Source organism: Hippoglossus stenolepis, chromosome 16, assembly GCF_022539355.2.
Source record: "Hippoglossus stenolepis isolate QCI-W04-F060 chromosome 16, HSTE1.2, whole genome shotgun sequence".
Classification (NCBI taxonomy): Eukaryota; Metazoa; Chordata; class Actinopteri; order Pleuronectiformes; family Pleuronectidae; genus Hippoglossus; species Hippoglossus stenolepis.
The window spans coordinates 17,981,330-18,008,763 of record NC_061498.1 but is presented as its reverse complement, the minus strand read 5'-3'; the positions used below and the strand labels follow the sequence as shown (position 1 = coordinate 18,008,763).

Genomic DNA, 27,434 nt, shown 5'->3' with positions numbered 1-27,434 from the left:
GGGAAGCTGCAGCGTCGGGTGATGGATCTGGCACGACAATATCACATGACACATTAAACACAAACATTGATTATGACAGCTTTAAACTATTTCAGTACCTCTGCCACCATGTTTGGTCAGACTTCCCAGCTGGCCTCCTCTTGTCCTATTCTTTGTTTGAGACATCAGTCATTCAAAGCAAAACTTGTCCCTCACGGTGCTGTGGCTTCTGATCGCATCTTGTCCCCAGTGATACATAAGGTCAACTGCAGACTTCTGAAAACCTTCACTCTGTTAAAAATCTCAAGAATAATAAAAGGCAGCAAGTTCAGGCTTGTTCCCAGAGGTCTTCATGTAAAGGTCATCCCATACAAAAACACATATCAGAGCTTGACAACAAGGACGCACAATCAGTGAATAGAAAGATTTATGGTAAAACGTGTATATTTTACAATATTGTTGGCAGTGCATTTAGGTTTGAATACAGACGGTTGTTTTTTTTCCTGGAGACACAGATGGACCCCCCTGATGGTTAGATCACTTAGGAGATTGCTTGTTACAATACAAACAATATCACATTTATGGATGGCAGATCGATGCCCATTATCATTCAAGCAGCACTAAATTAATTCACCTGATAAGGTGAATTGTTTAATGGCCAAACATTTGACCATTGTTCCTCCATTTTGGCAACAGTTTTCTAAATAACCTTGTTTCCTTTTCCATCTAAATGCAAATGGACAAGTGCTGAAGAAAGTGGAAAACCACTGCCATTTGCTATCTTCCCATTTGTGTGTGCACTATTGTAACCACAGGGTTTTGTTTAGGTATTGTGAGAAATGCAATGCCCTCTCACGCTATGAATTTCAAGAAGGTTTCAGATGGCCCGGGACGTGATGGGAAATGCAGATATTAATACACGTGTACATAAAGTAAGAGGAGTCTCCGTGCATTTTGTTTATGGTGTCAGTGAGCCGAAATGCAAAGCTGTACCATGCATGGCAAAAGCAGGTTGGGGTCTTTAAAACAACCCACAAATATATTGATCTGTATTTGTACCAGAGGTGGGAATTAACAAGTACAAATACTTTGTTACAGTACTTAAGTAGATTTTTCAGTTGTCTGTACTTTACTTGAGTATTTATTTTTCTGACAAATTATTTTCGTTTACTCCCTACGTTTTAACACAATTATCTGTACGTTTGACCCCTTCAGTTTTTCACAACAGGCTCGCTACTTTTGTTTTAATATATTTGAGGGGAATTATTCGTAATTTTTGTATCGAGTTCCGCCTTTCTAACATCTAGACAGATTTCACCCTTAATGGACAAAAACACAGAAAAGACTATTTCCTTGTTCTGTATTCATCAGAGACTCAGGCACAGTTCATATGTTTGTGACAAGAAGTCACAACATGGAAGAAGAAGTAACAACATGACTGATAACGTTGATAACGATGAAGCAGAACAACATTTATTATTTAAATTAAGAATACTTATTTCAATACATTGTACACATTTCATCCTGGACAGTTTTTCATGCTCACAAATCTCTTCTTGCTTTAAACCTATTTCAGTAAATAGTTTTTTTCAATTTTATTTGAAGTAAGAATATTTAAAGTTAAGTCTTTGACCTATATTAATGTGACACAAGTCTCAGTTTAATTTGCACAGATACAGCTGCAAGAAAAGATTTGACTTTTATGCTTTGAGTGGATTTCAGAACCTGTACTTTTAAATTGTTCACTTGAGTAAAGAGGTTGAGTCAGAACTTATGCTTTTACTTGATTCGTTTTAAATTCAAGTATCTGTTCTTCTACTTAAGTAAATAATGAATGTACTTTACCACCTCTGCTTACTAACAACTTTCTCTCTAAGGAATCTTGAGAAAAACACAAGGTCACAAGTATTTACAAACATTGTTGGACGTAATGTGACTGTAAAGACCAAATGGTGAACAACAATAGAGGTTGTCCTCTAACTGCATCTCCACTTATGAAGAGATGAACTGGATTAGTATGGGCCATTATTGTAGCTAAACTATTGACAAATGCGAGTCTAAATCCATCTGTGTGTAATGAGATTTGTAAATGTGCACATGGATCTGCAAATCTGTATTTAGAATGTGTGTGTGGGTGTGGACAGATTTGAAAATGTGTTTAAAAAAATCTTCAATTCAGTATTTAAAATCTGTGTATGTGTGTGTAGTGGGATTTGAAAATGTGTAAAGCTAATATCTTCAAATATTCATAGGTCAAGGTCACAGTGGCCCCATAAAATATTGTTTTTGGGGTCTCTTGAAAGTGATATCTCACCATCGTGAGGGGACTTTATCAACTTTTGATCAGTTGTCACTTGGAATCAAAGATGAAGTGATATCGGTCACAGTGACCTGATATAAATCTGGAAAAAGAAGTGTTAACGTACACGGAAGCTGCACTGGTTGGTGGAGTCACACAAACACCATTCGCTAATTCTGTAGTTTTTCATTTGAATTTATTTCATGAATTATTATTATATACAATTGGTAGGAACCTGGAGCACCCAGAGTAATGGTTGGAATAGGTTTATGTATGCAGGAGCTGCTATCGACAGAAAATATGGCGGAAGAAGAAAAATAATAATAAAGAAAAAGGGAAAGAATAGTGTGGTTGCTGACTAAGCAATCATCCTTACAGCTCTGATATCTGACAAACCCAGTATACCATACTTAAAACTAAAGGTTTTGACTTTAACCCTATGTCGCGAGCAGTGACCATTAAACAGATACACAAACAGAATATAATTTTGTATTTTACATATAAAACAGAAAATCTGCGAGAAAACCCACAGAGACACAATAAATCTATCTATCTGCATTTTTTACTTTTCTCTCCCTCAGTTTGAATCGCTCTCCTCAACTGACTTTCAGTGTTTTCTGCTTGAAAAAAAAAGGCGAATGGACCTCCTCATCCGAGACAAATACTTCATCTTTTTTCCTGGTGCTTCAGGCAGCTCATTGGTGTGTTCACAGCTCACCTGTGCAGGCTCAGGTGCTGGTACAGCGCTCACGTCCTCCACCTCCTCCAGAGGCTGCTGGCTGCTCTGTCCTCCTGTGGTCGCTCTGACCTGCCTCTCTGATATTTCTCTAAGATGCTGGATCATTAAGCGTAGGGCAACATTTGACCTGGTTTCAGACTTCAGCTTTGCTTTGACCTTATCGTAGCCTCCCTGAAGTTTGATCCAGCTCGACTGAAGTCTCAGCAGAATCTGCTGTGTTTCGGAGAGCTGGATGTGGAGGTCAGCAGTGACTCTCTTTCCATGTATCAGTAAATTCAAGAGCTTCACATTGTCATTTACCAGATTCTCTTTCTCCTTTCTGAGTTCTTCTTGCCACTCACTTGCCTCCAGAGTTACAGCTTCTGAGTTCTTTGTTGCCAGTTGGGCGATTCGACTGAAATGCTCGCACCGCTCTTCTGTCATTTTTAACTTTTCTTTCATCTTCTTCAGTTCTTCACTGAGCACCTGATTTTTACTTTCCATATTCCAGTTCATCTGTTTGAGTTCTTCTGCCTCTGAGGCTTTAGTATTAAACTGTGTGCACCGCTCTTCTATCAGTTTGAACTTTTCTTTTATTGTCCCCAGTTCTATACCGCACTCATTTACCCTCAGTTTTGTTTGCGTGTGAGTCTCTTTCTTTCCCTTCTCTTTCCTTCAGCAGCTCTGTGTGTTGAGGGCTTGTCTATGGTTTAGTTTTACAGGTGATTACTCTGAATATGTTAAGCTAAAAGAACAACATTATGAGTTACTATTCAACTCCACCCAGGCTTTATAAAGAATTCCTTTAATGTCACAGTGTCAGTGGTTATAGATTGCTTTGATGTCTTAAATGGCTTTGATGTCTCTGCTGGGACATGAAGAAGAAGGAGAAGCTATCAAAATATCAAGTATGAATTAATCAAATAAGTATTCAGATTTGAAAATGCATTTATATCTGTCAATGTGTAGAAAAATCTGTAAACGCATACATGGTAACCCTAACCCTAATGGCTTTTGCTACACTTCTGCCGTGGCAGACCCTTCATAGTGGTATGAGGGCTGCAGCTCCTGAAAACACAGACAAATCTCCACATATACTTGCAGATTGCTGCATGCATTTGCAGATCTTCCACGGCAGAAGTGTAGCAAAAGTCAACTGTAAAAAAACAGCCAATTGAGAGATGACGCCTGAGCAGAAACTGATGACTTGTCTGTATTTTCAGCTCTTGAAGCAAAATACTTAGATTTTTCAGCCATTAATCTCCATTTATGTGTTTACAGATTTGCTTACACGTTTACAGATATAAATACACTTTAGGGTTAAAGGTCCAATGTTCAAGATTTAGGTGAAAGGGATTTATTGGCAGAAACTTAATATAAAATAATCCTAGTGATGTTTTCACTAGTGTGTTTTATCTAAATTGTACAAATTGTTGTGTTTCTTTACCCTAGAATGGGCCCTTTATATTTAAATACTTTATATTTACATCGGGAGGGGGTCTTCTCTATGGAGTTTTTATCACAACTGAAGGCTAGTAGCTGTTTCGGAAGCTAAATATACTACTACTACTACTACTACTACTAATAATAATAACAGTAATAATTAGAAAAGGTAACCTTATTGTGACACTCACTTGCCCCTCTGGTACACCTAGAGGATACATAGACATATAGAAGTATAGAAAACATCAGGCCTGTTATACACAATCCGTCATGGGGATTGTAATACTAAATTCTCTTCAGAAAGAGGTCTTGGTTTATCTTAATGGTTAAACACTGAAACACTGGTTTCAGGTCAGGAGTTGTTGATAAAATCAAAGGGTAGACAGAGAGTTTTCAACTCTTAGGTAGTTGTTGCTTGCAACAGTCATTTCTGGTGGCTTTTGAAAGAGTTTAATCCTTGTTATATTTGCTAACATGTACAACTACAGCATATGTTTCTCAGGCTAACAGCAATCTAGTAAATAACTGATTTGAATGGCTTTTTAATCAAATGTACAAAAGGGAAATTGGTATGTTCTATCATAGTTAAAAATTTTGTTAAAAGGTAGATATGTTACATCAAAAACACTGATTTGAAATAAATGCCTCCGTAGCTCAGTAATCATTAGCACCTATAGTGTTACACACACAAATGTGGTTCATAGTCTCTCTGAATCCTATCAATTGAAATTGTGATACCATTTGAATTGATGTATACAATATATTCATGATGTGCTTTAATGATTTGAAAACAAACAGAAAACTGCACAAGAAGTCAATATTTGTTGTTTTGAAGCTTTTAAATTAGTATTCAGTTATTTGTGCAATTACACTGACACCTGTTTTCATTCATACCACATTTAGCTGTATTATTAAAAAATACATGGAGAGCAAGGACAACAAAGCCTTTATGAGAGTAAATGAACCTCACAACATTTTAAAAAGTGGCTATAGAGTTATACTGCATAAACAGGAAATATTGCACATCGAGAAAAAGGCTCTTGGGATGACATCATTATTAATTAAGTGAAAAGAAGGAGCAGAAAGTGTGATCAGCTGAGCCAAGTGGACTGGCAAGGACAGTTGTATTCGTAGTCTACTAAACCATTAACTCCCTTCTTTTACCCATAGCTATAAAATGCAATTCATTACCTAACAAGCACTCTCCAAGAAAATAAACTATGTACACAACAAGAATTGTGGGGAAAAGATGATCTCTAATTGACATCATTTAATATAAATTAAAGTATAACATCGACAAATAAATTATTTAAATTCAAGATAGATTTGGCCGACTTCTCTGATCCCTTCGCTGTCAATAAATGACAATTGATGAACAAAAACATGCAACATTGCGTGAGCGTATTTCAACAAAACCAAAGAATTATGTGTATTGAGACATTGCTTTGCTGCCACTGTAATAAGAAAGTTCTGATCAGAGATAAACACTTGTATTCAGCTTTTTATTTACAGTAGCCATCTAATTAAATATCTGAAGAAACAGCAATGGCCCTGATGTTTTACTTGAACCAAAATGATATTATATTATGCTATTTAGAGTCGACCGCAAGGAAGATTTCTCTCCTGAATACTGTTTTACACCCCAGAGTTGTTCAAAGGTCCAAATCAATTGGACTTTCATACCTGTTTGTCGTGTTGATTTAGGATTTTACCAGGGATGAAAGAGACTTAGTTGGTTTGAGACCTAGTTGGTTTGACTAATTATTAACTCTGAATTAATTCATCTTAACTTGAGGCTTCACCTGGGACTTAATTATCTTGACTTGGGACTGAATTAATTTGACTCGAGATTTGACTAGGGACTGAAGTATTTTCACATGGAATTTGAAACAGGATTGAGTTGGTACTTGGGATTTAATTGTTCTGGTTTGAGACTGCGTGGCTCTGAATTTCATTGACTGGGGACCCGACCTGTCGCCTAATTATCGTCACTAAATTGCATTGACTTGCTAGGACTTGACATAACTTGGATTTGAGTTGGGCCTGAATTGTCTTGACTTGGAACTGAATCATCTTACCTTAGGACTACTCGGTTTTCAATTGCCTTGACTTGGGACAGAATCGTCTCACCTTGGGACTGCTCAGTTCTGAATTATCTTGAGTTTGGACTGAATTGTCTCGATAGGGTATCTGACCAAATCTATGGACTTGGAGTATGGACTTTATGAGACTTGCTTCAGATCTTCAAATAATGTGGTGCCTCCAGCACCATGATGATCCATCTATAAAGTTGAAGGAACTTTGATAATGAAATATTGTGACCGTGTAGCTGATAGGGAGTCCAAAGGGACCCTCTGAGGTACTCGAGATAATGACGCACACTCAACGTGTGGCAATACAATGACATTCTACCCAACCTGAAAACACTGACTAATATTCAGACCCTGTCCAACCCGGAATGGCCTTGATTACAAGGAAGCAAGCGAAACCATGAAGACTTCTACTTTCCAAGTCATCTGACTGATAAAATGAAAACAAAAGCACTGTATACAAGCCTGTAAATCTTAAACAAAACTAATTCATGTAATGACAGTAGTTGAGCAAATTTCCAATAAGAATATGATGTACCTATTTGTACCGATTGTTTTAGTTTGAAAAGTTTTAGACTGCTGCAATTGAATTGAGTCTTTTTGAGGTATACTGTATGTACCGTATCATCTATCGCTGAACAGGCTTTTACTGCTGGTTCTGCTGGTAAATTACAATCAGGAATATTGCACAATAAGCTAAGACAAGGAGACGAGACAAAAGCATGATTGATGCAATTAAGAGCATATGGGATTCAATAAAATAAGGCATTGCTTTAATGAAAACATTTGGACAAACAGTTCACAGTTTTAAATAATGCTTGATTGACGAGCAGCTATGACGTTCTCTTCAGTATTGATTGTTTCAGTCATCACATCGACACAAAACTACAACTGGACCTATACGCCCCTTAGTTCCGACACAGATTACCTGATATGTAGAGATGAAGGCAGCTGGCCAATCACAAAAAAAGCAGGGTGGGCAGGCGAGAGTCATCACATGGATGAAAAAGTAATGAAGTAATAAGTAAGAAATTAGGTAAATTCAACAAATCCAACCATCAGGCTCCATTTTAGTCTGTGGATCAACATCTGCAGACTGAAAGTGCCAAGCGACAGGAGTGAGAGGTTACTTCATACACAACCGTTCTATGCTACAAGCACAGTTAGGAAAGAAAACAAAAGTTCCCCTTATACATATTAGAGCCACATATTTCTTTGATATTCGTGGAAATAATATTTATTTGGGATCTTTGACTTATCTAGAATAAAAATAATTAATTGTGAATCCATTATAGATTCCAGGTGGGAGAAGAAAAAATTAAATAATAACGCCAAAGGACCAGCTTTTTTCTTTTAATGCTGCTAATATAGCCTATTTACATCATCTATTGTATGCAACAGAAATAACCTCTGTTTTCACTAATGAGCTGATATGTTCTGGCCATTTTTAAATCAAAGAAGAGAGTAAAACTAAACGAACAAAAGTGAATTCATTAATTGTGCTTTTTAACCCACAAATCCACTTCATCACTGAAATGGGACGATTTTTAGAGGCACCATTTGAAGTGCTTACATGAGTCAATAAGAATCTCTAAAGCTATAACAAGGACTGAAAATACAAATAGTAAATATATTTATATATTTATAAAGTTGATACAATTCCCTTCCAGTCCGACGTCCAGTTTAAAAAATATTTTCTTCACGCTGTCACTTGATTGACATGAAGGATCCCTCTGTGTCAACACTCAAAGCCCTTATGATGCTCTAAGAGAGAAAAGTCTTTGCTAAGGTTGATTCTAGTTACCCAAAAATATGGATGACACAGGAAGCTTGTGCTAAAAAGCAGGAAGTGTTTAATGCAGGAGGTTGTTCTAACAAGATAATTGTCCGTGGTGTGTCACAGGATTCCTTCTACTCAGTGGTTAAACAGTTACCTCGTTCTTACTGGCAGTGCGGTATGTGTGTTGGTGGCCGGGAATGTACTGTAGGTGGTCCACTGTGTGTGTTCGTCGGGAGGCAAACGCCTGCCTCTTAGACGTGGGCGCTTGGTGGTTGACCGTCAGTGTGTTGTAGGAATCATTAGAGGCACTGGGTTGAGAGTGCATCTTCGCCATCTTATGGCGGTCCATGACAGGCGTGGTTGGCAGCAGCATGTCGGCGTGAGACATGGCACGCGCCATTGCCTTCTCCCGGAACTTGTCACGCCTCATTGCCGGGGACAGCAAGGGATCCTGGGAAAGGAGGCGGTCCGCTGACAGTAGCTGCTCCTCTGAGAGGTGTCGGCTGCTTCCATACGCAGCTGCTGCCATGACGCCATATGAAGATAAGCCATAGTCTCCGCGTCGCGGTGTCCTGGGAGGAGACAGGACGTGGTCCTGGGACATAGCCCTCTGGACTCTGCGGGGCCGCTGCCGCTGCTGCTGGTGCTGCTGGTGCTGCTGATGCTGCTGGTGCTGCTGATGCTGCACAGGATCAGCATTCAGCTTCACCATGTGGGTCGGTCCCCGGCCACCGAAGTCAGGATGATGATGTTTCCTTGTGTAGTACTCCTCGACATCCTTATCAGCTAAGGAGTAAGGAAACGGATGGGATGAGAGGTGATATCAAGATAACTGGTTTTGCTTTAAACAAATAAATACATCCTTGGATTCTTTTAGAATATGGTTTACAATTTGCATAAAATGAGGTGTTTTGTATTCAAGCAATACAATTATGAATTTTAAAATCTCTATCTGAAAGTGCATTCTCGTCTCATTAATGATTCCTATGTTTCCTAGAATAACATTCTATACCGCTCGATAACAATCAACAAAACTGATGTTTTGCCGGGCTCCTTGGGCCCATTTCAACAAATTTGCTCCATACAAGTAGCAATTTGCAGCATGACATCATTTGTTTTCTCATTAATTTTGACATGTTTAACTCAACATAACATGTAAGAGCCCTGCAGGACCTCAATATTGCAAATGTATCGGCAATATTCAAGCATCAATCCTTTGTGAAACTTGATGCTGCCAAGAAACTCAAAATCACTTTTGTGCCCTTGGACTACAAGAGTTGGAAATATAATTTTTTTATGTTTTGTGCCATTTCTTCCACCATAGAGGACATTAAAGACCCAGAAATATTCCCTCATGTCCACTGGTAGTCATTTCCCTAAAGGTGGAGAGAGGCCATTGGCCAATCTCAGGATTGAAGCCCACCAAAGCCCTTCATTGAACACAACTAATGGTTTCTCCTGAGGCTTTGTGGATTCCCTCAGTGGAAACTGTCATTATATAAATTGATTCACTACCTGATCAATTGGTGACACCGTCGCATCACACGGATGGTCCCCGTGGACAGAGCACCAGTGTTTGGGTGGATGTTTTCTCTGGCCTGAAGGGTTGCCTTCAGGGCTCTGTTCAAATGAGCTTCAGAGAACCTCTACCTCTGCTGTGTATTCTCTTGTGACATAAACCAACTGCCAAAATACTCTTTTTAGTTCTTAAATAGGTTGAACACAACACCGGGTGAATTCTGTTAAAACAGGTTTAAATCCTTTTTGCTCATGAAAAACAGGACAAGGCCTCATTATGGTGCCACAGTCCTCAACAGTTCATGTGTTGTTTCATTCCTCTGCCAGAAAGCAGGTCTTCCTCTGGGTTGTGTGTGTGTCGTAATGGTGAAGTCATTACAGCTGTACTTACCACAGGCAGGAATCACTTCTCTGCAGAGTTCTGTCAACCATTTTTTGTTTTTTGGGAAACTCTGATACTCAAGAGGACGCAACCACTGAGACTCTGTGATTGGCTGCTTCAGCTGAAGGGTTGCTACCTCTGCAGTCGTTAATTATTAAGGAACACAGGAGGTCGGATAACTATTTTAGTCCCATACTTCATCAAATGGGAATTGTTTGTCTGTATGCTCAGGGAGAGATGTCACGCCTGGAAACAGAATGTCACCTTATTGTCCCTCCATGAGGGGTTTCACGTCCACTGCTCTGTGCATTCCTAATGACAGTGGTCCGACTTTCGCCTGGGGCTGTGTGCTCTGGTGTTTTCCCCCATAGAATTGGTTTAGATGTGACATTATGGCAGGAAATGTCAACCAAACGCAACCAGAGGCTACAAATATGCAGACAATTGACAAGCCACGGCCCATAGCTCCATTAATAGGTCAAAATCAAGGATCCAGTCACTGTGAGAGATCTGCAGTGATTATACACTCACATGTTTCTCAAGTCCTTTTTGAAAAGAAAATAACACATGGCAGAAAATATTAAAATAAGAGGATCCAAGCCTTAGCCTCAGAAAATAGTCCGGGGTGTAGCTGACATGGACAAATAGAGTGAATAGTGTTCACATTTACCCCAGGTTAGGCGCAGCATTAAAAAAAAGGGGGAGACTGCGTTCTTGTTTGCCTGCTTTTCTTCCTTGTGTCTTTTTTACTTAAAGGGATAGTTCACCCAAAAATGATAATTCAGTCATTATCTACTCACCCCTATGCTGATGGAGGGTGGGTGAAGTGTTTGAGTCCACTAAACACTTCTGGAGTCTCAGGGGTAAACAGTGTAGCAGCCGAATCCAATACAACTGAAGATTTTAGTGAACTATCTTCGACGTAATTTACACCGTGTTATAAAGCCTAAAAGTCCGCTGATGTCTTCCGACGAGGTGCATTAAGCGACCTTTGGAAATGCTAATATCCGCTAGCTTAGCCACTTCTGTGTTTTATGCTTAAAAATCCACCAGAACTCCAGCAGAGTTTTGTGGACTTAAACACCTCACCCACCCCTTCATCGGCATAGGGGTGAGTAGATAATGAGTGAATTATCATTTTTGGGTTAACTATCCCTTTAAAGTATACATTTTTTGCAGAATTCTTTGTTGCATTTTCCTTCAAAATAAACGCTTACAGAGCTGCCAGTAGGGCCTTTAACGTAAAACTTTACAGCAATTGAAAATAAATAAAGAACTGCAACTGGGATTAATAGTTGAATTAAATGTTTGTTGAGAACTGTTCATTTTATTGACTTCACATTTGGCATGTATATTGTTAAGGATCCAAGGAAGTGCATTGTGCAATTTGATGCGATGTGGACATGCAGTATGTTCAATAAATTGGCGACTGCCTGTAGCAGCAACCGCTGTGTAACATCAATGTAGGCTACGTTGTCGATCATGACAACAGCTCGTTCACAACAATGGCAATGACAAAACAATTCTCCAGTGAGTTGGGCATCACCGAACTTTGAATAAACAGATGAACAGCTCTTTATGCAGCAGTTGTGCAGCTTCAGGGTTCTTCAGACTCCCACAGAGTCCCGCAGCTGGTCTTTACTTGTCGCAATTCAATTACTGCCAGTCACTTTTACAATTTCCGGAAGAATACAGCATCCCCACAGGCCAAACAAACAGCCCATTCCAAACACACAGAAATGACTGCAGGGCCCACTCCAAATCTATTAAAAAGAGACCCTTGCCAGATTGGTAAGAGTCAGTGCTTTAAAAATACAATATCTTGAAGTTATCATGACAGTGTGCAAACATGGAGAGAGTATTGAGGTCACATTAGCAGCAATCAGTATGAACAGCAAATTAAAAAGAAGGTTTCAGTTTAGCAAACGATGAAAGCTTATTATCATTATCTTAAATAATATACATTTTAAAGAGGAAATTGGCTCAAAATGTGTCAGCTACAAATAGACAGTGTGTTTTTCTAGAAGTGCCTCTTGATTTATGCTTTTTATTTACACACACGTTACGCTGTATACGCTGAAATGATGGATGCATATTGCTTGATCTCCTCTCTGCGGCGCTGATAAAACGCAGCACTTTACAATTAACATGATTGTGAGGGGCGAAAGGGTCCCGAGCGAGGATCGGAGCTGCATACGTAGGAAATTGCTAACAGCGACTAATTAAGCCCCAGCTCCCACTCTGCAAGATTAGATTCAATATAGCCAGTATATTTATGTGTCAGCCATTGATCGCGGAGGACTGTAATCGTATAATGCACTTTCACTCGTGGAACTGGTGGAACATCAATTATAAAGTGATCTTTCGAGATGTTTGGAGCATGAATGGAGGAAAGCAGCAGTATCATTATGTATTCTATTTTCTTTTTTTTGTTGTTGTGAGGATTAAGACGTGGCTGGTGTTCTGAAAGGTGAGGGAACGGGATATTTTAGAGCAGTGTCCCTCGATATTTGCCTTTTCCGTCATCACAGAAGGATGGGTAGAATGGAAGAGGAGTCACACAGACACACACACACACACACACACACACACACACAATCCTTTAGCATTTAAAATGTGCAAATAAACTCTACTGATTTATTGAAGTCACCATCTTCTCTCCAGATGGTTTAATTAAAACAGCAATCTATTAAATTACTTTTAGGCTCATTTCCAAAGACCTCACTCGTGCTCAAACCTTAGCCTTTCTTTTTCAAGGGACAACTTTTGCCTGCTCATTTGACAAATTCTACTGGTCCTCTGTCTCTAGTGTGAAAAGACTCTTTGTAGTTCAACGTGATTAATCTTTGAGATATTCAATGTGTGTCCAAGGCTCCAGCAAGATAACCTAGAGTTGATCAGAGGGAGAAAAGGCAAATGTATAAAGGAGGAGTGCTGAATGCACTGAGAGGAGATTGCCCCGATCGCACAACTGGGCCACTAGAAAGGGGCTGAAGCCACATTTAAATAGCTTCCTCCCATGTGCAGCTCCTGTTAAGATTCAAGGACAGTGAACGGTGCATTCACATGTGCTCAGCACAACTGCATCACGCTTTGACAAATCTGTCACACATTGAATTTCTTCCTGCAAATGCTACGTTGTGCTTTGTAGAAATAAAAAAACACGACACAAAAGACCTGGATCAAGGCCTCTGTAATGTTTCTACTGACATTTTAAACCCAGAAACGCTTCTGGAGGCTAAAGGAAACAGTTTCTGAAAGAAATGTTTTACTGTAAACAAATCTGTTAAATGTTGTCACAACATAATACACAGGCAAACATACAGCATGTTCACACTGTAGTGCTTGATTCAGTCGACACAACTTGAAGGGACACGTAGCAGCACCTATTCAGTGTCTGTTTACGTGAGCGTATGAAAAGAAATATAAGGATTAAAAGTCGTGAGGACAGAATGCACCATTTGATTGGTTCAGTGACTGAAAGGAACTTTACGTGCACAGTTGAGAGGTGACCATCTGCAACTAAAAAATTCTTCATTGCTTGACAATACAAAAAATGGTCATCAGCTATAAATGTTGGATCTGAATCTGAAAAGAACATTTACCTGATTTTACACGAATTTTCTTACAGTCTTTACTTTGGTATAGACAAGCGATGCTCATGAGCTGTGGCTAACTATAGCAGCATCCACTGTGTTGACGTAAAAACAAATACTGTTGTTTGCTATTTACTCATCTTTTTCTTTTTCCATGAGTTTCTTTCCATTTCTAAATCAGCTAATATGTCCATTAATCTATCCTTAGAATGGTTAAATGCTAAAATCGCACAGTACCACTAAAATCGTCTGTTCCAAAGAGTCTGTTCCAAGCTGCGTCAGGAATAAGTTCCAAGATAAACCTTGTTTTCATCCCTCCCTGCTCTACCCTGGCGTCTTGAGGCCTCACGCTTACATAAATAAAAACTTGAATGAAAAAAAAAGAAGAAGAATATTAGGCAGGCATGCGCTCGTCATGAGGTGGAAATGGCAGCATCAACTCCATCATCGAGCTGAAAATGTCACAGCAAAGATAATGAACTGTAGCATCACTGAGACATGAAAGCATCATCCTGTCGGCGTAAAGGAGCCATTCAGCTGAGAAAAAAAATGTCTCTTAATATGTCATTAAGAGACATTAGCAACATGACATGGGCCACAGATGGAGCCAAATTACATGCCAATTAGTTTTCAGTCGATGGGCCAATAAGTGAGTTTATGGGAATGAGTATGGAGGCTCCAGCAAGTTGTCGGGCACTTTAAAAAGCCCTTAAAAGGGTGAAAAGATCAGGTGCCAAACATCTGGAGATACTTATCATGTTGCATGTGTCTGTAATGGACATTCAGACATTTCATCAGACCAGACCCGGTGAATGCGACGACCCCTTGAATGCGCAGGGCATGAGGGTGACGTCATTCCCTGTCTTTTTTTTGCATCGGGCAAAACACGGCGATGGAGGATGAACTGGCGGACCACCTACTTAATCTGTGCAGAGAGGAGGAGTATTTACTTAAGTCAGGCTTGAGGGCTAGCTCGTAGGAGGGCGGCAGATGGCTGAGGTTCTGGAAGGATCTGGAGAGGGACACGTCGTAGGGCTCTGTGGCTGAGGTCAGGATGTTGTTCATCCGCTGGGGTCTTTCTACAGGCGACAGAGGAGGAAGCGGTGCAGTGCAGTCAGTAGACAGTCAGGCAGAAGGGGGGGGCGGAGCGGCAGCTTGAAGGTGACCTGAACTTACACACCAGCTGATGGATGAACTGGAGGTCAGTTTTTAGAGAAGGCCTGGCTGCGTTTTCTGGACGTGCAGCACAATGTTGCAGTGGTTTTGTTTGGACCAAAATAAATTGGATTGGATATAAAAACTATGACTAGATGTAGGGAGCTACTTTGTGTTTACTCCTAGAGGCATGTTTAGAACAAATATGAAAAAGAACCACCCAATGCACAGGTTGTTAGTAGTTTGTATCCAATAATATGGGCTTGTTTTTTCATACGTTGGTTTTTATGATCATTAATTCTTCCAGATAAGCAAAGTTAAGAAAAAGAAACTTTCACATTCACTTTGCATAAATTTGCACCAACTTTCATCGTTTGTCTTTATTTGAAACTGTATTGCCTCTTGAACACCAATTCATATTTTTAAAAATATTGTTTTTTACATGTCCAGATGACTTCAAACCTCCCATCAGGAAGTTGGAACAACCACTATCTTGTTTGATCCCAACAGTTGTTGGGATTTGGAACATCGCTAAACTCAGGTCATTTCTTTGTGCACATCCATATGTGTGTGTTGACAAAGGTTAAGCGTAGACTAATGACTAAAACGACGACGTGCTGTATTTGGCTGAACTGATGAATTCCAGCAAATTATTTTGTCTGATTCAAACTGTTGCTTTACTGCAGCAAAAGGTCTTCATCGGTTCATTTTGAGATGTCGCTGATATGGCACCATTAAGGCTGCCTGCACTGCGCTGTGCTCCTGTGGCTTCAGTATTTGGGACGCCCCGTCATGGGTCATGAGGCACAGTGGGTGGGGAGGGGTGGGATACGGGCAGGGACTCTGGATTTAAAAATAGGTCTGGGCGACTATACTGCAGCAAGGAGGACAGGGACACACAACACCAAGGAACATATGGTGTAGAGGGGAAACTTTCGGTGTCTGAAGAAGTGTGGGTGTGGGGTGGAGGGTGGAGGGTGGAGGGCGTGGGGAGGATAAAGCCGGTTAGAGGAGTGAAGGGGGAAAACGTCATGTGCAAAGAAAAGATTTTGAGATCGGAGTAAAGGTCATGGATTATAATGCAGAGGCGTGAAGTTTTGAGACTGCAAAAAATACACAAGCGCTTATAAAAAAAAAGAGGAGAGAGGAGAATAAAAAATGACCTCCAGTGTGCGGGTAAAGAATCTCTACATGATATGTGTGGTAAGAAAAGATGAGGAAACAAATACACATAAACACCATGTGCATGTGTATCACTTACCGTATCTCATTTGTCTGTGGGCTAACAAATCCAAGGGAGAAAAAAAGGATCAATCACAATCAACGTGCACAGTTTTTAACCAAGCCTCCCGTAGCAGAGGTGGGCCTTACTCAAAGCCAATATTGCAAAAATAATGCTGCCAGGGTTTGATGCAAAGTCCAAACCAGCAACTCTTGAATTATACAGCTACGATCCTCGTCAGAAGCTAAATACACTTCAAAAGCTGAAGCCTGAAGAGTTTTATTTGGCGCTGAAAGCACTTTTGAAACCCATTTTCGCAGTAAAGACCGCCCTGCTTAAGAGACAGCGTTCCATTAATGGTGGAAAACTATGTACTGTGACTCAGTGAGTGTCTCTCATCTTTAACTTGTGAGACACTGACACCAAACATCTGCCGCTGCAGTTTTTAGAAGAGCACAGAGGGGATTTTTGGAACAAATAATGCCTGATTCCCTCTTTAATTACACTGTGTTTCATTTCATTGCCATTTAGTGGCAGGACCATTCAGTAATTCCACAGTGAACGCTGCTCCCCTTTCACTGGAAATCACATTCAGAGAAATACATAGGACGCCGTAGCAGTAATTTGGTTTTCAATAACTTCAGCAAACTGCTCAGATGATCCTTTGATTATCCTACACTTTTGGCTTTTCATTTTCTCTCCAGACTCCTTTATCGTTCTCTCAGATTTTAATTTCCCCCGTGAGAGATATACTTTTGTCCTTGAAAATGGAAATAGTCTGCCGCAAGATCTGTTTGGCTTTCTTTCATTTAGAGACAGATAACAATGCATATCATTTTAACAAGTCAAGTCAGGTCGATGGCAACCATCAGCTCTTTCCTAAACGTTCACAGAACTTAAAAGTACGGAAAGATTTGGCTGGATACTTTGCTGGCAAGCGTTACAAATGTGTATCCTCATGTTCAAGCATGGTGGATTGTTGAGGCACATGTAATGTCACATCCCATGTTAAGGACAATACACCATGACAGTTCTTCTTACCTAGTTTAGGTGTGAGCGCTGTCAGGTCCAGGTGGCTGTGCTGATAGTCGTGGTGGTGGTTTCCTATTGTGAGAAGAACACAGAGAGTTACCACTGGATTTCAACAAAGTGTGTTAAACTCACAGGAATGTGTTAGGTTCCTGTTCTTAAAGGGTCACGTTAAAGGGTCACTTCAATCAAACCTTTTTTTAAAAAGATAGATTTTCCCTTTTGACATTTTTGTTGTCAAGTGGTCAGTTTAAATTGTATATGCACAGTATTTGAGATATTTCTCCACAAATCCCCAAAACGATGTGGGTGACATATGAATGTAAAACAGCACAGCATAAAGCAATCTACGGTGTAATCCAGTTACTTTTCCTGCAAAAAATTGGAAGCTCACAGTCAAGCAACAATTAACAGATTAAGAATCAAGTGCAGGACCTCGCCTGAAAGTTACAACTTAATACCCAACGGAAATTCCTCAGACCATGCCTGCAGAAATGGCTGCTTGTGAGTGATTTCCCTTGCTTCCTCAATGACCTCAGATCAGCTCTATAAAAAAATTCAGACTTTAAAGAAGACATATTCTGTTCATATCCAGGTTGATAATTTTAATTTGGGTTATTACCTGAAAAGGTTTACACGCTCTAATGAAAACACATCACTTTCCTTATATTGTCCATTGCTGCAGCTCCTCCATTCAGCCTATGTCTGAAACTCCTGTCTCTTTTGTAGCTCCTGTCTCTTTAAGCCCCCTTCCAGATAAGTTTGCTCTGATTGGTCAGCTCACTGTGTTATGAGTGGTCAACTGCTTCTAGCACATGTAGGAAACCTTCTGCTCTCACTTAACCTTGGTTTTCTAGGGGGCGTGTCAGACTAGCCGCTGGGCGTGCCTTATGTAAATGTGTCAGGTGACGTCCTGATTCCATGGAAGTTCAGTGTTTTATTGTGGGGTGGACTTTCTGCTTCTTAACTTTGCAGACCTTTTACATACATAAAAACCTATATAACACACTAGAGGAAAGACACACTGAAAATAAAAATAAATACATATTTCTCCCTTATTACATATAGTATAAATACTCTTTGCCTTGCCTTAATAATAGTAAAAAAAACCCTCACTCTCTTTTTGAGGTCAGCACAATAAGCTATGCAGCAAATGTCTCCATCATTGATCAGGTGGCGTTTCCATCAGCATCATTCAGTGTTCGCTGCATCACCAGATATGAAGCTTTGATTTGTTCTGTGCGTCTCCAGTAAACATTAAACTGTCACTGCTCAGTTGTGGCTCTGTGAGTGCTTCTTCAATCTGACGGAATCCACAGTGAAGCTCTGCTTTGCCAAGATGATTGATTACAGCCTCTTTATGAAAAAAGGAACACAGAACATGGCTCCACCTCATGGTGATCCATCTTCCCTGTAAGTGACTCATTTGATGTTGCGCTAACATCGTTACGTGTTGTTTGAGCGGTCAGAGAACAAAACCAGATTCCATCGCTGAGCAGCAACGGGAGTTCAAATAATTTCAGAGAGGAAAATATTGCCTTTATTCAATTAGATCAGCTTCTTCTGAAAGCAGAGCACACAACGCGTGGATATATGATGGTTGCACCTTATTTGCATTTTAATATGTTCATCTATCTTCCTGTAAGAGAGCTAATGACAATAAAAACCAAGCTCTCATAGCTTCAAACAACGTGTATGAGCTATTCAAGTTTGGACTGACAACAGGGGGGGGGGGGTTCTGCTTTTGATAAAGATCAGTCATTGTATTTCAATGATGTTGCTTCCTCAGTGGATGGATCTGACATTTCTGCCTTTTGCTAAATTCCTCTGCTATGAAGTCAAAATAAAAGCGGTTTGTCAACAAATAAATAACCTTTGCTATCAGTGAATTTGAATGCATTTCACACATTAAAATGTAGCAGATGGTTCAAAAGTTTATCACCAAGCAAGGACAGCTTTTCTTTGCTGTAATCACCCATTCTGGCCTTACATGTGTACGATCCAATTTTATCATATATTTCAATGTTATTGCTCTTGTGCAGCATCCCAGGCAGTAAATTCAGCAAACATTGTAAAAAAATAAATAAAAAAGTAATAATATGTAATTTGTTTACGAGGAGTGTGCATTTCAAAGCAAAGTCTGGTCCAGGCACACGATGATGCAGCCAGGCACGATTCAGCCCCGGGACAGTGAGCAATCACACAGCACAAAACCGTCAGAGGAGAAACATTCAGGACACAAATACACTTATTTCTGAGGCCGGAGTGTTTACTCAAGTGGAACCCGAGCGAGAAGCCGGAAAATTTGACGTTCCCTCCTCGAGCGAACTGCAGCAATCTGACATCAACTTAAGGACCCGCACAACACGGTCTCGAGGAGTGTTTAGTCAGACGGACGCACATCCACTGCTCTGTCTTCTCACACACGCCAAGGAGGGAGAACCACACCAATGAACAGAGACGGGATCAACGTGCATAATCCGAAATCACTTTCAGTACCAACGAACCCACAAGAGCAGGAAGATAAGTGATGATGCAATATAACGCCATCTTTGCAACAACCATGGATAGATGGTGTTTTATGAATTTTTGTCACTCCTCTTTAGTTTTTTCTATTTCACCTGATCAAAAACCCATTATATGCCGAGCATGTAACATTATATATATACAAAATACATAAATGTATGAGGACACCTGAACATGTGATATTTCATTATGACGTTCACTGTGATTATTCTGCTGCCGTAACAGCCTCCATTCCTCTGGTCTTAGTATTTCCAGATGATGGAAACTGGTTGCAAGGATTTTTCCCATTCAGCTACAAGAGCTTTGATGATGTCCAACCAATGACTGAAAATAAAGATGGACGACACGTCTCCACCTCCCCCCACCGCACCAAAATGACATATCACTGGCGCTGCCATCTTGTGCTGTTTACGTCATTTGGAGCCAGAGTCTGTGCAGTTGTGATTGTGAAGAGGAGCTGTAGGATTGAGCTCCTGCCAATACACACACATCTGACCAATCATGAGACAGCCTCAGCTGTTGATCATGACACCTCCCCTTGTTTTTATATCATCAAATAACGAATTATTACCCCCAAAAAAATCAACACTTCAACATACATCAGTGTGATAAGAACTACTACTACTACTTAGATGTTTTAGTTTGCGCCGTGTCCCATCCGCTAACATGAAGGAGGCAAGGTTTACACCACCAGATGTCGTCCATCTTTATAAACAGTCCTTGAGTCCTTTGCAGTATATTTTTAATCGGACATTTTACTTGTACAGTGTCTGTTTCTCGCAGATCTGACGAACTGTGCAAGTAAATTACGAAACCATTGACCAAAGCATCATGATCAATCCATCACTGACCAAGTTTTATATCTATGTATTCCGTATAAAGCATTGAATGTAAATAAACATGAATGATGCATCTCCACTTCCTTCCACTGTTGTGAAATGAAGCCAAAATATTGTGGATATGAAAACTGCCATCTTGCACCGATGACGTCATTTAGAGTCTGAGTGACAGTGATGAGCAATGGAACCGTGGCAACTTGTCAGAAACATGAAAACTTGAATGGACATCAGTGTGATAAAACTACTTAAATGACAAAAAACATCTTTGAGAAAAAAATATTGAATGTGCACTTTTTTACATTTTAGTTTGGTCCATGTCCCATCTGCTAACATGGATGAGGTGGAGTTTATGACTTGATGATTTGGCTTCACTGATTTGGTCAATTTTATATCAAGTGCAAAAAACTGTTTTCATTTTAACAATAATTTAATACAGATTAATAAAATGTAACAACAAAACAACAAAAAATCTTAAATCATTGTGCTGCGCTACATCACCTGTACATCATTGTTTAACAGTGGCTGATATTAAATGACATTAGGGGGTTTCCTCCTCTTCTCCTATATATCAGTTTAATCTTTCACACACTGAGGCGCTGACATCCTGAATCCCTCTGACACGGAGTTCGCACCATGTGAAGTATCTGGAGGAGAACATACCTGCTAAGTGTTAATACATAATGCAGCAGCTCTCGCTGACAGCAAGGCATGTCTCGTCGATTGGTGACTCTGTCACAAATGAATCAAATGCTTCCAGGTTCCAGTGGGTGGACAGAGGGGATCCCACTGTGACCCAGTTCCATTTTAAATGCCTCGCTCCAGGGAAGCTGACGGACAGACGCCGGCCACGGAGAGAGCCCGTGCTATGTCATTAGCCTGGCAGAGTGTGAAGTACCCGGTGGGAGAGATCACCCTGTTTTGTCCTTGTGCAAATGAAAGTGTGATGGAGAGTGACACAGAAAGAGGGAGCATGCAGCCATTTTGTGTCTTCACCTTCGAAACACTCCGGACTTTAATCTCTAATGGATCTGTAACAAGCATGCAACCTCAGCGGAGAAATTTGCAACTGGAAAGAATAAGAGCCATTTCCAAACTGATCATCAGAGCAAATCACATTGTTATCTCTCCGAATATCCAGAGCAGCTGGCAACAGTTGCAATTCATCGTCATTACTTAGAAGTGACGCTTCACCCAAATCCTTTTTCTTTCAGTATCAAATAGGCCTATTTGAACAAATAGTCTCTAAAATGGTTTGAGCTCCAGGGACAAAAAATCATTATGTTCTCAGGGAATCAAAGTTGCTTTGAAGCATTTATTTTTGAACTCCCACTGGTTCTCCAGTACAGTGGGGATAACACACATAAGACCAACGTGAACAGGTTAAAATGTAAATCTGAAGATGTATGTCTACAGTAAAATAGTCCCATATTTTTCAATTGCAGCAGTTATAATAGGTCTGTATAAAGAAATCCATGATGAGCTGGTGTCACATTAAACTTCACGTTCTGACGCCTGAACTTTGGTATCACAGTCGTTACTTTTTCATATGTTCACTTTGGCCAAGTTCAACACAACAATATAATGTTCAATAACAATATGTCTATATGACACAAAATACAAGATATATTCTGCTCATATTCAGGTTGATCATTTTAATTTGGCCTAATGTTCAGAAAACACATCACCTTCCTCAAACTGTCCATTAGTGCAGCTCCTCTTTTCAACCTCTGTCTGAAACACTTGGTTTTAGCTCCTGTCTCTTTAAGCCCCCGCCTCTGATAAAGCTCGTACTGCTCTGATTGGCCAACTGGCCCACTCTTTTGTGATTGGTCAACTGCTTCCAGCGCATGTAGTAAATGTTGGTCTTTTTCGCAGACTTTAACTTTGTCTCAACTCAGGGGCCGAATCCTTCGGAGGCTGCATTTGAAGACCGATTGCGTCACAACAGCACAACTGGGTGCTGTCGAAGGCGCCGACAAATGCGTCATCCCAGAGAAACAAAGGCTCCATTAGGTGGATCCCACTTGGCCCAGCATATCCCAGGATTCATTGCACCTTTGTGACAAACGCAGGCAAGTGATGAGAACATCCAACCAAACAGCTAATGGTACACATGTCAAAAAACCAAGGGGCATGAGAACTTTCTAACTTCAACTCTCGCTCAGCAACAAGCAAGGGGCGTAATGAGCTGGTCATGCCCATCACAGAAAGCATCTGTACCAGACCGTCTCATTTCGGTTTCGGCCTTTGCGGTCTACGCTGCCGACAAGTGAGGCGGTCATCGTTGGCCGCGTAGAATGTTTCCCCCAAAGTATGCAGCTCCTGAATTGAGACACAGCTTCTGGACACATTGTGCAAATATGTGGTGATACAATACAATACAAGTTTATCAATCTCGAAGACAGTTTGATTTAAGGCAAGAAAAACAAGACGATAAAAAGATACAGACACACATCGACAAAAATGGTAACACAATAAAAGAGCTATTCGGCTTGTTTTGAGCTAAAAGTGGGATTTCTTTAGGGTCAAAATAAATAAATAAATATCAATGAAAGAAATGTATTAATATATTCTTAAATTGTCACGACAACACATTAATACAGAAGTATCAGTCAGATGTCTGAGGTGTTTCAGGAGCTTCAGTAGTTTATGAAGAGGAGCTCCCTTTACCACAGACTTTGTGCTTTTTAACTTTGCAGAACTTTTACAGTCACAAAAATCCCACAGAAAACACTTGAGGAGAGAAAAACCTGAAAATGCATCATTGGTCTCCTTTATTATCAGCTGGTTCATCTTTGATGACTTGTGTTTTGTCTCAGCATTCTCTCCTGCCCCCTCTTCAATGAAACACACCAGAGCATTTTTAGTCTCCCTACCCTGGAATTAAAAAATTAAATTGCACATCCCCTGTAGCATTTTCCACTTTGTGCACTCAAGGCAATTATAGTATTTGTCTCTGCACATGAATGAATATTAATTCTGCTTACAAGTGAACCACATCCTGTAAATCCCGAGCATTTTTTAATTTTTTTAATAAAAAATGTTTTTACCAGTCTTTTCCTCTGCTGACAACAAATCAGTTAATTTTCCATTTCAAACGCTGCAGCTGTGAAACAAACAAGTCCCTCTGTCCTGCTTATTTCATTGCTAGAAAAAAAAAGGTTTCCTCAGCACAGGGTCGGGTGTGTACAGCAGAGAGCACTGATCCACTCTTTCAGCCGTACCCATGCGGTGTCATGAGCTTGACCGACGGCGTCTCGGGGAGCGCAGCTTCCTCGGAGTCTGTGAATTACTAACAAGGATAAGCACAGATTTATCTGATGTCTTCCTCGATATGTCAGAAGTAACATCACACAAAGCTGCCGTTATCCTTGCTGTGGTATAAAGGACTCCGTGAATCAAGAGGATGAAAAACAGAGGCAGCCGAGTTAACAGCCGGGGCGGGGTCTTCAGAGCAAACCAAACTGCTGCTGCATCATCTCACAGTGTTTTACAACAGCCTTGGATGGATGATACGACTTTTTTTGCTCCTGCTGTGATACTGAATTATCCAAGATGTAGGAACATAAACTCAATGCTGCACATAAATGTATGAGGACACTGCTCCCGTGTGTGATATTTTAACATGTGATTCATGAGGATTAATGGTAAACAGACATGGCATTTATACAGCACTTTTCTAGTTTAATGACCACTCAGAGCAGAGCGTTTACATGAGGGGGCAATTTAGGATTCAGTGTCTTGCCCAAGGACACATTTGGATTGGACGTGACAGGAATCAAACCCTCCAACAAGTAGATAACCCGCTCAACCTCCTGAGCCCGATTATCTCATATTACAGTCTCAGCATTGTTGAGATCCGACACAGATGTTCTGGCACTAAAGAAGGATCCCAGTGAAAAGCTGAGGATGAAATAACGTCCTTAATGTTGGAGAAAAACCTGCACCGTGACAAGAATCTGCTCGATTTAAAAACATAACACAAAAGGGACACAAACAGTTTGGCTCATTAAGAAGAATCATAATGTTACATGTACTGTGCTATTGTGTTTGTCCCTTTATTATTTCGACAATATTCCCACTGATAAAACCGATTTGTATGAATACTAGTTTTCTCAGTGAGAACGTGACGGCACAGAGCTCTGACCTCAAACTCAGACAAAAACACATTTTGCCTGAAAATTGCACTTCAAGAAAAAACATCTGCAAGAGACTGCCTTTAATGTGGATGTGGTGAGTAAGGTACCTGTAAAGTGAAACAATAAAATCTTTTATATTCCGGAGGCTGCCGAAACCCATAACGGCAGTTTACAATATTAGGTTGAAGGATAATATTTATCCTTATTTATTATCGTGATGTCAACAGTTTCCTTCTCACTCTCTAAAACTCACAAGTAAACCGCGGAATCAGGCAGCCAGTGATCGTGGGACAGGTTGAATGTGAGCACAGAGCAGGAGCAGCGCAGTTTCTGACCTTGTCACTCCTCATGAGTAAACACCAACCTCATGACAGCTCACCTCCCCAGGGGAAGGTATAGACTCAGAGGTGGAAGCTGGGATGGAGGTGGCATGAAAAACAAAGAGAAGTGACAGTTGATGTTTGCAGAGAGGAGCGGGACGGCCGACTGGCGTTGACTTCCTGAACTCGCAGACTTCACCTCATTAACGCAACAAGAAATGTCTGCACGCACGTATTTCCAAATGCCGTGGCGACAGTTTCAATGTCTTTGCTGGGTGAGCAACTTTTTTGTTTTGACAGAGCTTTGCACTGGTGCATCTGCTTCATCCGTACAACATCGGTCTAACGCCTGGGCAACGCTGGGTGCATTTGCAGCACCGGTGATCGGCTGCGACTCGTGGGAGTGTGCTACATGAGGTTTCTTGTTTGACTCTTTCCTCGAATTAAAGTAACCTATGTATTCCATTAAATGCCAGGACTGCACCGTTTGAAGCAGTGCATCTTCTGGTCCCTGCAAATACTTCACAATAAAAGCCTTGTTAAAACAAATGAAAGGATTCATTTAATAGAAATGCTACAGTGCTTTTTTTTTTAGGTAGAGGAAGTGTTGCAAATTGTTATGTTTGTGACTTAAACAGACACATTAAACAGACGAACACTGGAACTGTGGTGAAAGATGATATAACATATTTAATAATATAATAATTTAAGGCAGCGTTCATGTCGAGTGAACAAGTCAGAAAAAACGTTGATGTCAGCCTCCAACTCAGAAACTGACAGTGATATTTATAAAACTACACATGTCAACAAACCGTTTGACAAATGATTGCAAATGCACAACCACTGATACTACTTAAATCAAGATAAAATCCTATATTGACACTATTACAAACACTTCAGCTGACAACGGAGCTGTTTGCCTCATCACTTGGAGATGATGTACAATGAATACGTTTATCTGTGAGTGCAAGCTTAGCACTAGAGACAAATCCTAATCCTAGAGATGAAATATAAGAGTTTCTTATTTAAAAAACAAAATCAAACCAGTAGTCAAAGCAAAAATCAATGCTTTCAATATTTCTTTTACTCCCTAAAACAAAGCACGTAGAAAAGTATTTATCATATTTATCCTTCTAAAGAATTAAATGGCTACATTGATGATGTTGACTGTGGGAAAACGATATTGAAACTGCAGAACATCTCAGGAGGATATAAGGCTGCATTCGTTCCAGTAAACGCCTTCATGTCCAGCTGATTACTTTGTTAATGTGGTCACTCATTTTGTGTATTTTCTACGATAAAAAGATACACTTAAAAAAAGAAAAAAGCATGTATGGGTAGATAAGTTATTGATCCACAGTGCAAGCAGCGCAAGTAAAATAAAACATTCCTGCTTTTTATGAGCTATTACTGCATATTTATTGCTTGTCCATGCAACAATATCTAATAACAAGCGCTTGAAGACTAATCAATAACAACAAATAATGACTACTAAAGTGTAAACACATCAGCCATCGACCTCTCTGACGCTCCCGTGGCTCGGTGGCACCAGGTCCCTGCAGCCAGGCTCCACAGTGTGGTGGAAAGCTAGAGAGCAGCAGCATGAAGGCTGTTACAGCAGCAGCGTCATGCCCCCTGCTTCTGAAATTACACGAGTGTACTTTCTGAGTGCCTACACACTTATAGATATATAGTGAACTCATTAAAGAAAACTTTTCTTTTATTGTTGAACTTTTTTTGGCAACCAGAAGAGCGTTTCTCCCTGTTTGCACTTAGAGAACATTTACAGAGAAGAGCTCTCTACTGGAGGTAGTTTAATGATGAAACTTTGATGGTTCAAAGCTTAAAAAGCAGCGTTTATCGAGGCTCACTGCGCAGAACAAGAAGACAATAAATGGTGAAGGTAACACACAGACTTTAAAGACCATGTTTGGTGTAAAGGGAAGCAGACTATTCCAAAAGTGAATTATCCAGTGAGTTAATTTTCCATAATTATGCTCCATGTTTTCCTATAATTACGTCGGTAGTTTGCTACAAAGCAACTGTTGATAAGCAGGCTGATGAAACGATTAAACGAAGGAGAGGAGGCAGGCTTTGTGGAGATGGCACAAACTGGAAAATTACAACCGAGATCTTTTAATGACTTTGCAATTATGAGCCGAACTTGGCTGCTAGCTGGCATTTAACGACCAGCGCGTGCAGAATGCTAAATCTGAACGTTCACATCCTTTCGCTTCAGTTTTGAGGAAGCGTCTGCCGGTTGAGACTCGGCTAATTTGAGTTCACACTTTGATCAGACACAACTGTGGGCTCATGTAAAATTCATAACGGGCTGGGAACTCAGACGACTGACAAATGCTCGTCGTTAAGCTGCTGTTGTGCAGAGGCACACCTCGGAG

At 40.3% G+C, this 27,434-nt stretch overlaps 1 protein-coding gene across 1 annotated transcript in view; it reads right to left on the bottom strand.

Moving 5' to 3' along the window:
- Window positions 1-7,275: 7,275 nt before the first annotated feature.
- LOC118122865 (protein shisa-6) overlaps window positions 7,276-27,434 on the bottom strand; it is a 75,062-nt gene continuing 54,903 nt past the window's right edge. The window contains exons 6-9 of the mRNA XM_035179765.2: window positions 17,224-17,286; window positions 16,222-16,242; window positions 14,756-14,884; window positions 7,276-9,095 (exon numbers count right to left, since the gene is read on the bottom strand). Of these exons, the coding sequence (XP_035035656.1) occupies window positions 8,452-9,095; window positions 14,756-14,884; window positions 16,222-16,242; window positions 17,224-17,286 (857 nt within the window). The 3' untranslated portion in view covers window positions 7,276-8,451. The remainder of the gene's footprint in view (window positions 9,096-14,755; window positions 14,885-16,221; window positions 16,243-17,223; window positions 17,287-27,434) is intronic.